Source organism: Brachionichthys hirsutus, chromosome 15 (genome assembly GCF_040956055.1).
Source record: "Brachionichthys hirsutus isolate HB-005 chromosome 15, CSIRO-AGI_Bhir_v1, whole genome shotgun sequence".
In the NCBI taxonomy this organism is placed as follows: domain Eukaryota; kingdom Metazoa; phylum Chordata; class Actinopteri; order Lophiiformes; family Brachionichthyidae; genus Brachionichthys; species Brachionichthys hirsutus.
The window spans coordinates 12,990,203-13,003,973 of record NC_090911.1 but is presented as its reverse complement, the minus strand read 5'-3'; the positions used below and the strand labels follow the sequence as shown (position 1 = coordinate 13,003,973).

Below are 13,771 nucleotides of genomic sequence, written 5' to 3'. Positions count from 1 at the left end.
GTTGTTGTTGTTGTTGTTGTTGTTGTTGTGTTGTTGTTGTTGTTGTTGTGTCGTTGTTGTTGTGTAGATATTTGAGGTGACGTCAACAACCACAGTCAAAGACTTGTCCTCCAGCATCTCCTGTCACCTCCAGCTGGGCTCAGCCGACGGCTACGGCCTGTACCTGAAGACCCCCTCCAAGGTAAGGGGGCTCACTCAGGAACCGGTCCCCCGGTGGAGTGGATCCGGTCCGTGGTACCGATGAGGACTTCTCCGTCTCTGTTTCTTAGGTCGCCAGCTTCGACGAGCAGCAATATTTCTTTGACACCCTCAGACAGGCGTCGGACTCGTCCAAGAAGGGAAGAAGAGGGAAAGAAGGTAACGCGGCGTCCCGGCACGGCGTCCCGGCGTCCCGGCACGGCGTCCCGGCAGCACGGCGTCCCGGCGTCCCGGCACGGCGTCCCGGCGGCACGGCGGCACGGCGTCCCGGCACGGCAGCACGGCGTCCCGGCGCGGCGTCCCGGCACGGCGTCCCGGCACGGCGTCCCGGCGTCCCGGCGCGGCGTCCCGGCACGGCGGCACGGCGTCCCGGCACGGCAGCACGGCGTCCCGGCGCGGCGGCACGGCAGCACGGCGGCACGGTGGCACGGCGTCCCTGCGCGGCGGCGCGGCGGCGCGGCGGCACGGCGTCCCGGCGCGGCGTCCCGGCGCGTTGCTCAATCCCTCTGTGCTTCTCCGCGTTCTGAACTCCAGCCTTGTTTTCCAGGCAGCCAGGCCGGCATGCTCTACCTGGTGATGTTCAAGAGGAAGCTCTGGTTCAACGTCAGCCCGGGCAAAGACCTGGTGGCGGACCTCACCTTCCATTTCCCACAGGTAGCCGAACGCACGTCGGCCTCGGTGGCCGTTTCACCACGCCGCCCTAACGCGTGACCTCCGGGGCGTCTCTGTGCAGGAGCTGCCCAAGTACCTCCGGGGGCGCCACGATTGCACCAGAGAGGACGTGATCAACCTGGGCGGCCTGCTCTTCCGAGCCCAGGTGGACTCGGACAGGTCCCAGTTCGTCATGATCCCCAGGATGCTGAAGGAGCTGGTTCCGGCTGACCAGATAAGAATCATGTCCCCTGAAGACTGGAAGAAGGTAGAGGACAGGTGGACGACGCGTCTGTCCAGGGGCAGGGTGAGTGTCTTCGTCCTCGTCTTCCTTCTGCTTGCAGCACATCATCTCCTCCTACAACAAGCAGAGCGGCATCACGGTGCAGGAAGCCAAGGTGGCCTTCCTGAGAGCCATCTCCAGCTGGCCCACCTTCGGCTGCTCCTTCTTTGACGTGAAGGTGAGTCGGGCGCCGCCGACGGGCCGGACCGTCTTCCGTCACGCGTCACCTCCTTTCCTTTGGGCCTTGCAGCAGACGTGCGAGTCCAGCTACCCGCCGTCGATGGTGATTGCGATCAGCAAGCAAGGCGTGACCTTCGTGGACCCGGCCACAAAGGTCCCGCCTCCAGGCTGTCACTCATTAACATGCAGCTAATCACAGCGGACGCTAACGCTAACGCTAACGCCGTTGGCCCTTTCAGGAGGTGCTGATCATGCACCCGTTCAGCCGCATCATCGACTACCACAGCCGAGGCAGCCACTTGCACCTGACCATCGGCACCCTGCTGAGGGGCGTCGGCTTCGTCTGTGAGACCCTGCAGGTGACCTCCTGCCTCTTATTCTTTGTTTTAGCGAGTCGTGTGAGAGCGAAGGACACATCCCGTCTTCCCCTCTTCCAGGCCGGGACGATGGAGGACCTCCTCCGGTCGTACGTCAGCATGTACGAGGAGCAGAGCCGGGCCTTCCGCCCCAGGAAACGCATGTTCCAGGACGACGGCGCCGATCGGAGGGACTTCCTGCGCTTTTGATTGATGTCTGTGCAGTAAAAAAGTTGTTTCCTCAATTGTACCTTAATACAGATCACTCGGTGGAATTGAACCTTTATTGATCCCTAGCTGGACCTTGGTGAGCGCTGAACGTGGAAGCAGACTACTGATGGACAGACGATGGCGCCGTCTGCTTTGTTTCAATGTTCTAAACCTCAGAAATATGAACCGGAGGCTGAACGTCTGATCGGGACGTCTCAAGCTGAGGGCGAGCGTTTCACACGCTTCTCCTCCAGCAGGAGCGTGAAGCAGCAAACAGAGATGGGAGTCGGCGTAGCGAGTCGTCTGACGTAGCAGGACGCGCATCCATTCCCTGTGAAAAGCGTCCCAAACGAGTCTGCCGGGGCGAGGGCGCGTTTACGGCGTATGATGATATGCTAATGCTATTTATCAGCGATTGACAGTATGGTCGGGATTATTTGATTGATTATAGGAAGAGATTATGATTATTGGCTGGATTCGGTCAGGCTAACTCGTTTCTGAGGACGGAGTCGTTGAAACATGTCTGACCTCCAGACGGAGGTTAGTCCAATCAGCAAACGAGTGGCTTATCAATAACAGGAATGGAGAAAGGTCACCACATTCATGCAGCGACAAAATCATTTCCATCCACAGCGTCTATAAAATGAATTCACCCAAATAACTTGGGATTTAATCAGACGCTGGAGTCACGCCCACTTTATCCTATCAGTCAATCAATCTATTCATCTATTATCTGTCTAGTCCTAGTTTGTGAAGACTTTTTACTGACAATGGCAATAAATCTATTCTGATTCTGATCTATCATCTCTTGAAAGTAAAGACAAATTATATCATACGCTCTGTGTGTGCGTGCGTGTGCGTGTATGTGTGCGTGTCTTTCCGACTCGAGCGAAGCTTCGGCCATTTTTTCGGGGGGTGTTTGTTGTCTTCTCCGGAACAGCCGGCTGTTCTCAGATCAGGTCTGAGCCTCTCAGCCGACCAGCGCTGCTCCACTGGATGGTAAACTGATCCCAGGTCTGCGTCTGCGTCTGCGTCATCCTCATCCCGTTGCTAAGTAAGGCGCGCGCCAGCCTCGCGAGAGTCTCGCCGACAAGTATCAGCTCGGCTCGCGCGCTGGATGCTGACAGGCGCGCGGTGCGGTCATCATGCAAAGGTTACGCTGGATCCGTGCGTGCGTGCGTGCGTGCACGGAAGCCGCTCCTCCCCAGGACCCGTCAGGATTACAACATGCCGGACGTCGCAGCTAACGCGTGCTAGCCCGCTTGGCTAACGCAGGTGTCAAACGATGGACGCAAGTTAACGCGGAGCGTACGCTGGCTCTCCTCGGCGGGAAAGTGGCTCCATGAGTGTCCAAAGCAACAGTGGAAGTTCGGAGGCGACGCCATCTTGGTCGCGGCTCTCCTCGTCCCCAACGATTTCTCAACAACATTTAGCGGCGACCGGCAAGAGCAAGGAAGGTATATTAGGCCGCCAAGTGCTGCCGCATCGGGAGGGGGGACGGGGGGGGGGACGGGAGGGGGGGGTCATCTGCGGGGGACGGGGGTGGAATAAAAATGGATGACAAGTTCGCTGAAGCCAAACGTCAGCTATCATGTCCGCACAGAGAGGGCTAGCTTGGTGTCGTGTTTGTGTAGCAGCTAGTCGGAGCTGGTTAACAGGTTAACTAGCAGGTTAGCGCGTCCCTGAGCAGCAGCACCGGGCTGGCGCGTGTCCGTGAAGGCATCACGGTGGATGCGCCGCTGCGTTCACGGACACTGAACGACAGGCCCGGATTAGCCGCTGGGCTAGCGCGGCTGTGTGGTTAAAGTACTGATAAGATGTTTATAATGAATAACTAACTAGTTATATTAGTTAGTGAAGCTTAAGATTCGACAGTTCATCCTTCACGATTCCATTTAACCCTAAAACACGTAGTTAAAAGTAGATGTAAAATAATGACGTAGACTGAAGCCTAACTGTCCTTGGATGACCCCTGGATGACCTCTCAGGGTTTGTTCTGTACCTGGACACGGGTTGCCGTGGGACGTGTCTAGCTAACGTCATGAGACACTGAGGACATTTAGCGTACCCGCCTGTGTCCCGTCACCGCTGCAGCATTCGTGTAGCGTTTGGATTAGCAACACGACCGGTGTCCCTGCTAACTAAGACCCTGGGAATCAAACCTGCAGCGTCTCTGCCTGGCGTTGTCCTCCGTCTCCTAGAGCGGAGACTCCTGAGCGTTTGGGCCGGTGTCGGGAGGACATTGTGACGACTAATTAATCAAAGACTAAGAACTGCTTCTCTCCCGCCTACCTGCGCAGGTAGAAGAGCGCCGTCAGCCATCCGCCAGGAAGAGCGGATCGAATCCGGCGCGTCTATTTTTAGCCTCTAATCGTACTCTTGTTGTTGTTTCTCGACGCTTCCTTTCTCTGCTGCTGGTCCGTCCCGTTATCGTTGTGGTCTCGCCCTGACTGCAGCCCCCATGGAGGAGCTGCACAGCCTGGACCCCCGGAGACAGGAGCTGCTGGAGGCCCGGTTCACAGGCGCGGCCAGCGGCGGGGCCAAGGTACGGCACGCGCACACGGGCGCGGCTCACGCGGGCGCGGCTCAGGCGGGCGCGGCTCACGCGGGCGCGGCTCACGCGGGCGCGGCTCACGGGGGCGCGGCTCACGCGGGCGCGGCTCACGGGGGCGCGGCTCACGGGGGCGCGGCTCACGCGGGCGCGGCTCACGGGGGCGCGGCTCACGCGGGCGCGGCTCACGCGGGTGCCGCCGTGTCTGCTGGGCTTGAAGTTTAGGCTCAGAAGGGTCGACCCAACCCTAAAATAATCAATAAAGAAACGGCCGTCCAGCGTTCAGCGTTAACTTCCTGCCCGAAACGATTTGATGGTTGCCCACAAGTATTGAACCTCCGTAATAATTCATGTTCTCCCGTACGTAGCTTCGATTTCGTGAGAAGTTCAGATTCGGTTTATTTGTCACGCAGAAGCTCCAACAGAAGAAACCCGTGATCAATAAACGATCGACGAGTGAACGGGGGCCATTTACAGTCGGAGGAACCGGACGGGCGCCCGTATCGGTTAGGCTAAATGCTAGCGACGTGACCTTTTCCCATAATGCCACGGGGTATTAGCTTGATTTTGCCTGCGTTACCAGGCTGGGGGGAGAGGCCCCCACCGTCACCGTCGCTGAGGCAGGCTAACGTGCGTTTGGGTCCGCAGGGTCCGGCCAACGAGTCGTCCAATCACAGCATCGGCAGCCTGGGCTCGTCCAGCGACAAGGAGTCGGAGGTAAACCTGCTCGGACTCGGTGGCACGCTCCCCCTGCTCCTCCCACCTCCTCCTCTCCTCCTCTCCTCCTCTCCCTAGAACTCTGATCTGAAAAGAGGGAGCTCCCCGGCCTACTCGGTGCGTAGTCTGCGTCCCGCCGCCGCCGGGGGACACACAGGGGGGACACACAGGGGGGACGCACAGGGGGGACGCACAGGGGGGTCACTGGCTTCATGTCTGTCCCCAGACTCCAGAGAAGAAGCATTCGGAATCATCCCGAGGGAGGAAAAGGAAAGCCGACGCCTATTCCGAGAGCAGCCAAGGTAAGAGCCCCGCCTGCAGGGCGTCGGCCTAAGGCGGTCCTCCGTCCTCACTGACGGTCTGCATCGTTCCCTGGACAGGGAAGACGTCCTCACGGGGGCCCAAGATCAGCGACTACTTTGATGTGAGTGTTCCGGCTGCTCCCGGCTCCTTGTTGCTGGAGCAGGTTCTAAAGTTCTTCTGTTGGGTTCTGTTGGGTTCTGCTGCACAGTTCCAGGGTGGAAACGGTTCCAGTCCCGTCAGAGGCCTCCCATCGGCCCGCCGCTCTCCGCAGAACTCCCACTCTGCTCCGGGGTTAATTGTGAGTGAACGGTCGAGAGTTAAAGTGAGTCGGGTTCTACCGAGCCGATCAGAACCTCTCCCCGAACAGATCCGGCAGAACAGCTCCTCGCCCACCGCGCTGTGTTTTGGGGAACACAGTCCCAAAGCCTCCTCCAGCAAGTTGGTCCAGGTAATATGATGCATGCGCGGAGGACGCGTCCCCGAGGACGGGTCCCCGAGGACGGCGTGCTGACGAGCGCCGTCTGGACTCCTCAGACGGAGTTAACGGGCCTCAAGCTGGCTGCTCTGGAGAGCAACAAGAGTCTGGACCTGGAGAAGAAAGAGGGGCGCATAGACGACCTGCTCAGGGTGAGTTCAGGGTCCGTCGGCTCTGTCCGTGCGGACGCAGCGGGACAGACGTCTTCTGTCTCCAGGCTAACTGCGACCTGCGGCGACAGATGGACGAGCAGCAGAAGCTCCTGGAGAAGCACAAAGAGAGGCTCGATAAGTGCATCAGCATGAGCAAGAAGCTGCTGGTGGAGAAGGTACGGCCCCCCAGGCCCGCGACCAGGGGCGGGTCAGAGGTCAGCCTCATCAGAACCTCTGCTCTGTGCACAGAGCACCCAGGAGAAGCAGGCGTGTCGGGAGAAGAGCATGCAGGACCGTCTCCGGCTGGGACACTTCACCACCGTCCGGCACGGGGCGTCCTACACGGAGCAGTGGACGGACGGCTACGCGTTCCAGAACCTGATCAAGTGGGGGGGCTGCGAGGATCCGTGTCCGGGTCTTCTTGGGCTTTGTGGCCGTCTCATGTCCCGGTCCGTGTCTCTGTCCCCCCCGCAGGCAGCAGGAGGGCATCAACCAGCAGCGGGAAGACATCGAGCGGCAGAGGAAGCTCCTGGCCAAGAGGAAGCCCCCCAACCCCGCCTCCCCCTCCCTCTCTGTGGCCTCCACCTCCGAGCCCAAGCGCAAAGCCAAGGTTGTCAACGGCAACGACTCGGACCCCTTCCTCAAGCCCTCGCTGCCCCAGCTGTGAGACGGACTCTTTGGGTTGGAGCTGGAGGCGGACTCGTCTCGAGTTCATGTTGTCTTTGTCCTCAGGCTGACCCTCGCTGAATACCACGAGCAGGAGGAGATCTTCAAGCTCCGCCTGGGTCACCTGAAGAAGGTGTGTAGGGGGGGGGGGGGGGGGACACGAGGGACGTCACCAAACACCTGCTTCCGCAGGAGGAGGCGGAGATCCAGGCGGAGCTGGAGCGGCTGGAGCGGGTCAGGAACCTCCACATCAGGGAGCTGAAGAGGATCAACAACGAGGACAGCTCCTCGTAAGTCCTCCTGCAGCTTGTCCTCGCAGGGCCTTACAGGACAGGTGTGAGACAGTCCCCCTCCTCCCCCAGGTTCAAAGACCACCCGACCCTGAACGACAGGTACCTGCTGCTGCACTTGTTGGGGCGGGGCGGCTTCAGTGAAGTCTACAAGGTAACGTGGATTTGGGTTTGTGGGTCTCGCCTCGCTGAGGACACTGAGACACCTGAGGTCCCGTCTGTGGTCTCACTCAGGCCTTCGACCTGTTTGAGCAGCGATACGCCGCCGTGAAGATCCACCAACTCAACAAGAACTGGAGAGAGGAGAAGAAGGAGAACTACCACAGACGGGGGGGGGGGGGGGGGGACGGAGACGGGTCGGACGGAGTGTCTCCACTAACCCCCTGCGGGGACCCTCCCTTCCAGACACGCCTGCAGGGAGTACCGGATACACAAGCAGCTGGACCATCCCAGAATAGTCAAGCTGTACGACTACTTCTCCCTGGACACGGACACGTGAGTGACCTTTGACCTCTGCCGAGTGCTGTCAGTAGACATCAAAGCTGACCAGAGGTGTGGCCCCGTGAGGACACGCCCTGACCCAGGACGTTGTTCTCAGAGCGTGGTGACTCGAGCAGACGCTGACCCCGCTGACCCCGAGCCTCCGTGTGGAGGGGCGGAGTCAATCGGCTCCACCTGGCAGGGGAGCACGATGAGCTCCTGCTGATGGATCAATAAGTGATGCTCCGCCCCCCAGGTTCTGTACCGTCCTGGAGTTCTGTGAAGGCAACGACCTGGACTTCTACCTGAAGCAGAACAAGCTGATGTCGGAGAAGGAGGCGCGCTCCATCGTCATGCAGATCGCCGGCGCCCTGCGCTACCTCAACGAGATCAGGCCCCCCATCATCCACTACGACCTGAAACCTGGTGGGTGGAGCTCCGAGCGGGACCTGCAGGTGAGGGCGGGCCTCAAGCTGTGTTGCTGCGCAGGTAACATCCTGCTGGTGGACGGGACGGCGTGCGGAGAAATCAAGATCACCGACTTCGGCCTGTCTAAGATCATGGATGACGACAACTACGGCGTGGACGGGATGGACCTGACGTCACAGGGAGCAGGCACCTACTGGTAGGACCCCCCCCGGGGGGGCTGCCCCCCAGCGGGACCACTCCAGCCCAACACCTGTCCTGTGCTTCAGGTACCTCCCTCCAGAGTGTTTCGTGGTGGGGAAGGAGCCGCCGAAGATCTCCAACAAGGTGGACGTCTGGTCGGTGGGGGTCATCTTCTTCCAGTGTCTCTACGGACGCAAGGTAAGGGGGGGGGCCCGCTGAGGAACCCGGTGGGGGCTTCACAAACACACCTGTGAGGATCCAGTCGTTTGTCTTCTGCAGCCGTTTGGACACAACCAGTCTCAGCAGGACATTCTGCAGGAGAACACCATCCTCAAAGCCACCGAGGTCCAGTTCCCGGCCAAGCCCCCGGCCAGCGCCGAGGCCAAGGTAGCACGCACGCACGCGCACGCACACACCACACGCACACACACACCTACCTCCCGGAGGGGCTCATCAGCTCCTCCCCCTCCCCCTCCCAGGCCTTCATCCGCCGGTGTCTGGCTTACCGTAAGGAGGACCGCTTTGATGTCCACCAGCTGTGCTCGGACCCCTACCTCCTCCCCCACATGAGACGTTCAAACTCCTCCGCCTCGTCGCTCCCCAGCTACTGACCCCCCCCCCCGGTCTAATCCAGGATCGACCTGGGACGATACTCCTGCGCTGACTCGTGTCCTTGAACTCACCGCCACAGGACAGCAGAAGGGAAGTCTGTTCGGGGGGGCCTCCTGGACGCCCCCCTTAGTGCTCCTCTGGAGATCCACCAGGTTCACGTCACAGCTGATGGAACTTACCTGTCGCGATGACATCGGACTTCATGGGCCGTGACTAAGCGGTTCGGGGGGGACGGTCCGGGGGACGGTTCGGGGGACGAGACGTTCATACGGCTTTGTCCCCTCCGTGTCTCTTTGCTTCCTTCACTCATAAATGCCGCGTTCCCTTCCTAACGGTTTCTGTTGTGCATCCTTTAACCTTCCTGGGAGGGGGCGTGGCCACGCTGTCTCCTGGGGGGGGGGGGGGGGGGGGTGTTCTGTGTACACTGAGACAAACAGGCGTTGGATCAAAGGAGTTTGGTTTTATTCCTGTAGATGTGATCGGTTGTGTTACAGCGACCCCTGCTGGCCGATGACGGGCCAAGCAGGCACTCGTCCAAGTACTCAGCAACACATGTGACTTAAGTCCCGCCCCCTGGCAGGGCCTTTCAAACGGTTACTACGGAGATCAGGATGTGCATGCAGGACAGACCAAACGGTGGTGCAAAGGAATGCAGATTCATTGATCGGGTGGGGAATCGGTCAACAAATCAATACATAAATCAGATTAACGTAGCACGGAGTGAGACGTTGGGGCTGGACCACAAAACCAAGCCGATTGGCTGGCTACACGCCAGGTGGGCGTGGTTACGATTTAATGATCCAACCCCATCAACAAACGCTTTTCACACAAAACGTTGGATCTGAACCCAAAGAAAATGCTGCAGCTTGTGAAGCAAGCTGCGAACCCAAGAGGACACTGTCCCCGGGGGACACCCCGGGACAGACGAGACGACGTCGTCCCCGGGGGACACCCCAGGGCAGACGAGACGACGTCGTCCCCGGGGGACACCCCGGGACAGACGAGACGACGTCGTCCCCGGGGGACACCCCAGGACAGACGAGACGACGTCGTCTCGCCCTCCCGACCGATAACTGGAGAAACAGACGGAGAAAGAGACCAGGTGTCCCGGTGGGCCCCCCCCCTTATGACGTTTGGGTCGTTTCCGTGGGGACCGGAGATTTCCACGGAGGGGGCGGGTCCCGTCCGGTGTGCTGCTGTAACTGAGGGAGCATTGGTGGAGACTCGCAGGAGGGGAGGCAGGGGGGGTAAGGCGGGGAGGCCTGGGAGACTGAGGGGGGGGAGAGACGCCAGAGGGGGGGCTGTAGGAAGAAAGAGGATTCAGTTAAAGACAGAAACGCAACCAGAACCAGTTCCTCCCACCTGGGGGGTTACCTGTGGAGCCCAACGGTGACGATCCCGCTAACGACACCCCGCTGAGGTCCGGGAGGGGCAGGTTGAGGTTGGGCAGGTTAGGCAGCGGGGGTAAACCCCCTGGGAGGGGCATCAGCCCTGCAATCATAGCACGACTCATCAATATTCATTTATCAGCCATCAACACGTTGCCGTGGAAACAAACAGACCGGTAGTTCTACTAATTAGCAGGGGGGCCCCCCAGCAGCACGGAAGATATTATACACGCATGCTATTAAAGCCCCTCCCTGTGTGGACACTCCCACCTGGTAGCGTGGAGGCGGGGTTCAATGGAGTGTGGGGGGTGGAGGAGGGCAGCAGGGGTACCGTGGGTAAACCTGGGGGGGGCACACGAACACGTCATGTAAACAGGTACGGCGTCCCAGAGCTGAACGTGAGGAAACACACCTGTCTGCAGCTCGCTGGGCACGGTGGGCGGAGCCCCAATGATCGACAGGCCAGAAAGAGAATCTTCAAGGCCGGAAGGTACCGGGGGTGTGGGAGGGGGCGGGGTCACCGCTGACAGCTGGACCTGGACGCAGGGAGAACGCTGCCGTGAGACTGAGGAGGTCTCGTCCGTCCCGCGCCGGACGGGGGGGCGGACGGGGGGGCTGACCTCAGTGAAGCCGTCATTCAGCGGGCCGAGGGGCTCGTTGGGGGCGCTTCCCGGGAAGGTGATCTTCTTCCCCTCCTCAAAGGGCCTGGTGGGAATCCTGTGCAGGTATCCGTAGCCGATCCCACAGCCCAGGCTGCAGGAGGGGGGAGGAGCCCGTCCAATCATCACGCCTTGATTTACTCATGTTGTTCTACCTGTGCAGGTGCCCTACCTGCCCTCTCCCCCCCAGGCTCCGTTGGGTGTGATGATGACCTCCCTGCAGGTGTCCCGTGTCGGTGTTGTACACGTAGAGCTTCAGGCCCCTCCCCTCGTGGCTCTCGATCAGAGAGAACAGATCCTCCGACTGCAGGGACCAGGAAACGCAGGCGAGCCGTTAGCGGCGGCTAGCGGCGTGCAGAACCACGGATTCTACGCCGAAGCTACCTCGTTCATGACGGTGTCGGCGCCGATGATGTAGTCGGTGTGTGGCCGCAAGCCGGCGAGGGCCGCCGGCGAATTGGGCTCCACTTCCTTTTGGGGGGGGATAAGGAGCAGCTGGTGTTAGCAGTGACATCAGTCAGAGCTAGCTTCTCTAGCAGGGTTAGGGTTAGCAGAGCTAGCCTCTTTTTAGGGTTAGGGGTTAGCGGAGCTAGCCTCTCTAGCAGGGTTAGGGTTAGCGGAGCTAGCCTCTCTAGCAGGGTTAGGGTTAGCGGAGCTAGCCTCTTTTTAGGGTTAGGGTTAGCGGAGCTAGCCTCTCTAGCAGGGTTAGGGTTAGCGGAGCTAGCCTCTCTAGCAGGGTTAGGGTTAGCGGAGCTAGCCTCTCTAGCAGGGTTAGGGTTAGCGGAGCTAGCCTCTCTAGCAGGGTTAGCGGAGCTAGCCTCTTTAGCAGGGTTAGGGTTAGCAGAGCTAGCCTCTCTAGCAGGGTTAGCAGAGCTAGCCTCTCTAGCAGGGTTAGCGGAGCTAGCCTCTTTAGCAGGGTTAGGGTTAGCAGAGCTAGCCTCTCTAGCAGGGTTAGGGTTAGCAGAGCTAGCCTCTCTAGCAGGGTTAGGGTTAGCAGAGCTAGCCTCTTTAGCAGGGTTAGGGTTAGCGGAGCTAGCCTCTCTAGCAGGGTTAGGGTTAGCGGAGCTAGCCTCTCTAGCAGGGTTAGGGTTAGCGGAGCTAGCCTCTCTAGCAGGGTTAGCGGAGCTAGCCTCTTTAGCAGCCTCGGCCGGGGTTACTTACCAGCACATGCCAAACGTTCTCATTGGCCCCCTCAAAGCTGCAAAAACGAATGGACACACCGAGCAAGCCCTGGCCCCCCCACAGGTTGCTAGGGGTGACCGTGGGACTCCCGTAGTTCCAGGGTTTTGGAGGAGTACACCAGCATTCTGACCGGTTTCTCCACGCTGGCCTTCAGCAGATCTTTCAGCGTGTCGTTGTCTTTGTTCTGGAGAAAAGAGGAAGAATTAACCACGAGACAAGCGGGCCTCTGTCCGGACCCCGGACCCCCGGACCCCCGGACCCACCAGCCGGGTGTTGTTGATGGAGACAATGAAGTCAAAGAAGGGCTCCAATCCTGCACGATGACCTGGGGAGTTCTCCTGAACCTGAGGAAGATCAGAGACACACCTTTAATCCTAAATCTCATTGTTTGGGGTTCTTTAAAGCCCAAACGGCCGGTTCCGTCCTCCATCACCTCCACCTTTATCTCTATGGTGGAAGATGATCAGCCAGGAGATAACATCTGTGTCCCCTGGATGGAGCGACATGAAGGCAGCAGACGCGGACACGTTCCGACTGTGTGACCCGAAAGGGCAGCTCGGAACCGGCCAAGGCCCGCCGAGCGACCCGCTGCTAAATGCTACCGACAGGCTAACGCTAGCTGCGTTAGCTGTTGTGTTAGCTGCAAAGTGACAGCAGCGGCTAGCCCGGTAGCAGCTAACGTCAGACGCCTTCAGCTAGCTAACAGCTACGGCTAGCCTCTAGCAGGAAGCAGACGGAATCACAAACAGAACCGACACAACCCCCCCGGCAGCCCCCCCCCGGCCCACCGACGGCACGGAGACCCCGGAACCCTTCGCCTCCGACGCGATGCTAAGGTAACAAGCCGAAGCAGATCGGAGCTGACCCGGAGGACGTGGTACCCTTCGGAACCTCCGCCCGGTATCTCCACGCTTTGGGATCCTCCCATGTCGTCGCTGCTTTAAGGCTTGGGGGGCTTTATGGTCGTTGTTACCCGGCAGAAGAGACACACAAACTCTCCCTCACACCGGGTACACGTCGCCAAAGTCGTAGCTGGATGGTGCGCATGCGCCGTGACGTGGCAGAACTGAATCCTGGTTTTCGTGTTTGCAGTGAATTCTATTCTAGTAGAGAAATAGTATCTACTGTTATTATAAATGTCTATGGTAATAGAGTAATATGTCGTAACACTATTCTAGTGTAATAGAGTAATATTATCTACTGCATTGAATGTAGAAAATAATGCACTGACACCGCGCCACCGGCAGGGGGCCATAGCCGCGCATCACTTCCTTGTTCGTTCGTTCGTTCCTCCCCCATGCAGGTAAAGGCTATGCGTTGGTTTCTCTATTAAATTGTGAAATAAAAAATGGAGACGTGATTGAGATGAGAGTAAATGATAGAAAGAAAGAAGAGGAGGAGGGAAATGAAGAAGGGAGCATGAGAGAGGTGCTGATGGGGAAACAGCTGGGGGCAAATAGAGGATGATTAGGCAGAGGTAATGGGGTATACAGTGTGTGTGTGTGTGTGGGGGGTCAGACAGACACATTCGCTGTTCCATTAACAGGCTTTTATTTTGTAGGCTGGAAACGTTCCTTACAGACGGTCACGCTGACGTTTGGCTTTAGGCCGGATCTATTCACATACGTGAGTCATACGTGAGTCATACGTGAGTCATACGTGAGTCATACGTGAGTCATACGTGAGTCATACGTGATGCGGGTCGAACGCGACGTCGAGCACCGACGACGGGAACAGGAACTCTTCAAACGGGACGCAGAACACAGGTGAGAAATGCAAACAGGTAGTATTTACAGTAAATGCATCAGG

General features: G+C 58.9%; 3 protein-coding genes across 4 annotated transcripts; 2 read left to right on the top strand and 1 right to left on the bottom strand.

Moving 5' to 3' along the window:
* The first annotated feature begins 1,386 nt into the window (after positions 1-1,386).
* Positions 1,387-2,666, top strand: LOC137905062 (myosin-VIIa-like). The gene is made up of 3 exons (XM_068749287.1): positions 1,387-1,466; positions 1,552-1,671; positions 1,750-2,666. The coding sequence occupies exons 1-3, from the start codon at positions 1,413-1,415 to the stop codon at positions 1,876-1,878; spliced, it is 303 nt and encodes a 100-aa protein (XP_068605388.1). The 5' UTR covers positions 1,387-1,412; the 3' UTR covers positions 1,879-2,666.
* A 406-nt stretch (positions 2,667-3,072) lies between these two features.
* LOC137904508 (serine/threonine-protein kinase tousled-like 1-B) lies at positions 3,073-9,065 on the top strand. Of its 2 annotated transcripts, none has more exons than XM_068748696.1 (22): positions 3,073-3,335; positions 4,335-4,423; positions 5,078-5,146; positions 5,225-5,263; positions 5,373-5,448; positions 5,527-5,570; positions 5,658-5,747; positions 5,817-5,897; positions 5,984-6,076; positions 6,142-6,252; positions 6,326-6,462; positions 6,551-6,739; positions 6,809-6,875; positions 6,935-7,032; positions 7,105-7,186; positions 7,267-7,355; positions 7,435-7,527; positions 7,769-7,938; positions 8,002-8,137; positions 8,208-8,319; positions 8,401-8,508; positions 8,601-9,065. In XM_068748696.1, exons 1-22 carry the CDS (start codon positions 3,221-3,223, stop codon positions 8,730-8,732), a joined length of 2,220 nt encoding a protein of 739 aa, XP_068604797.1. In that variant the 5' UTR covers positions 3,073-3,220; the 3' UTR covers positions 8,733-9,065. The 2 variants fall into 2 exon arrangements, with proteins under 2 accessions (XP_068604797.1, XP_068604796.1); XM_068748695.1 differs by having other exon boundaries at positions 5,054-5,146.
* Positions 9,066-9,178: 113 nt separating this feature from the next.
* On the bottom strand, positions 9,179-12,987 carry LOC137904509 (Golgi reassembly-stacking protein 2-like). Its single transcript, XM_068748698.1, is given in 12 exon segments — positions 9,179-10,034; positions 10,108-10,224; positions 10,392-10,463; positions 10,534-10,657; positions 10,742-10,874; positions 10,953-11,008; positions 11,010-11,084; positions 11,165-11,251; positions 11,942-12,046; positions 12,048-12,146; positions 12,226-12,306; positions 12,828-12,987. Coding segments are annotated over 12 exon segments (1,521 nt in total). The 5' UTR covers positions 12,891-12,987; the 3' UTR covers positions 9,179-9,525.
* Between the last annotated feature and the right edge of the window lie 784 nt (positions 12,988-13,771).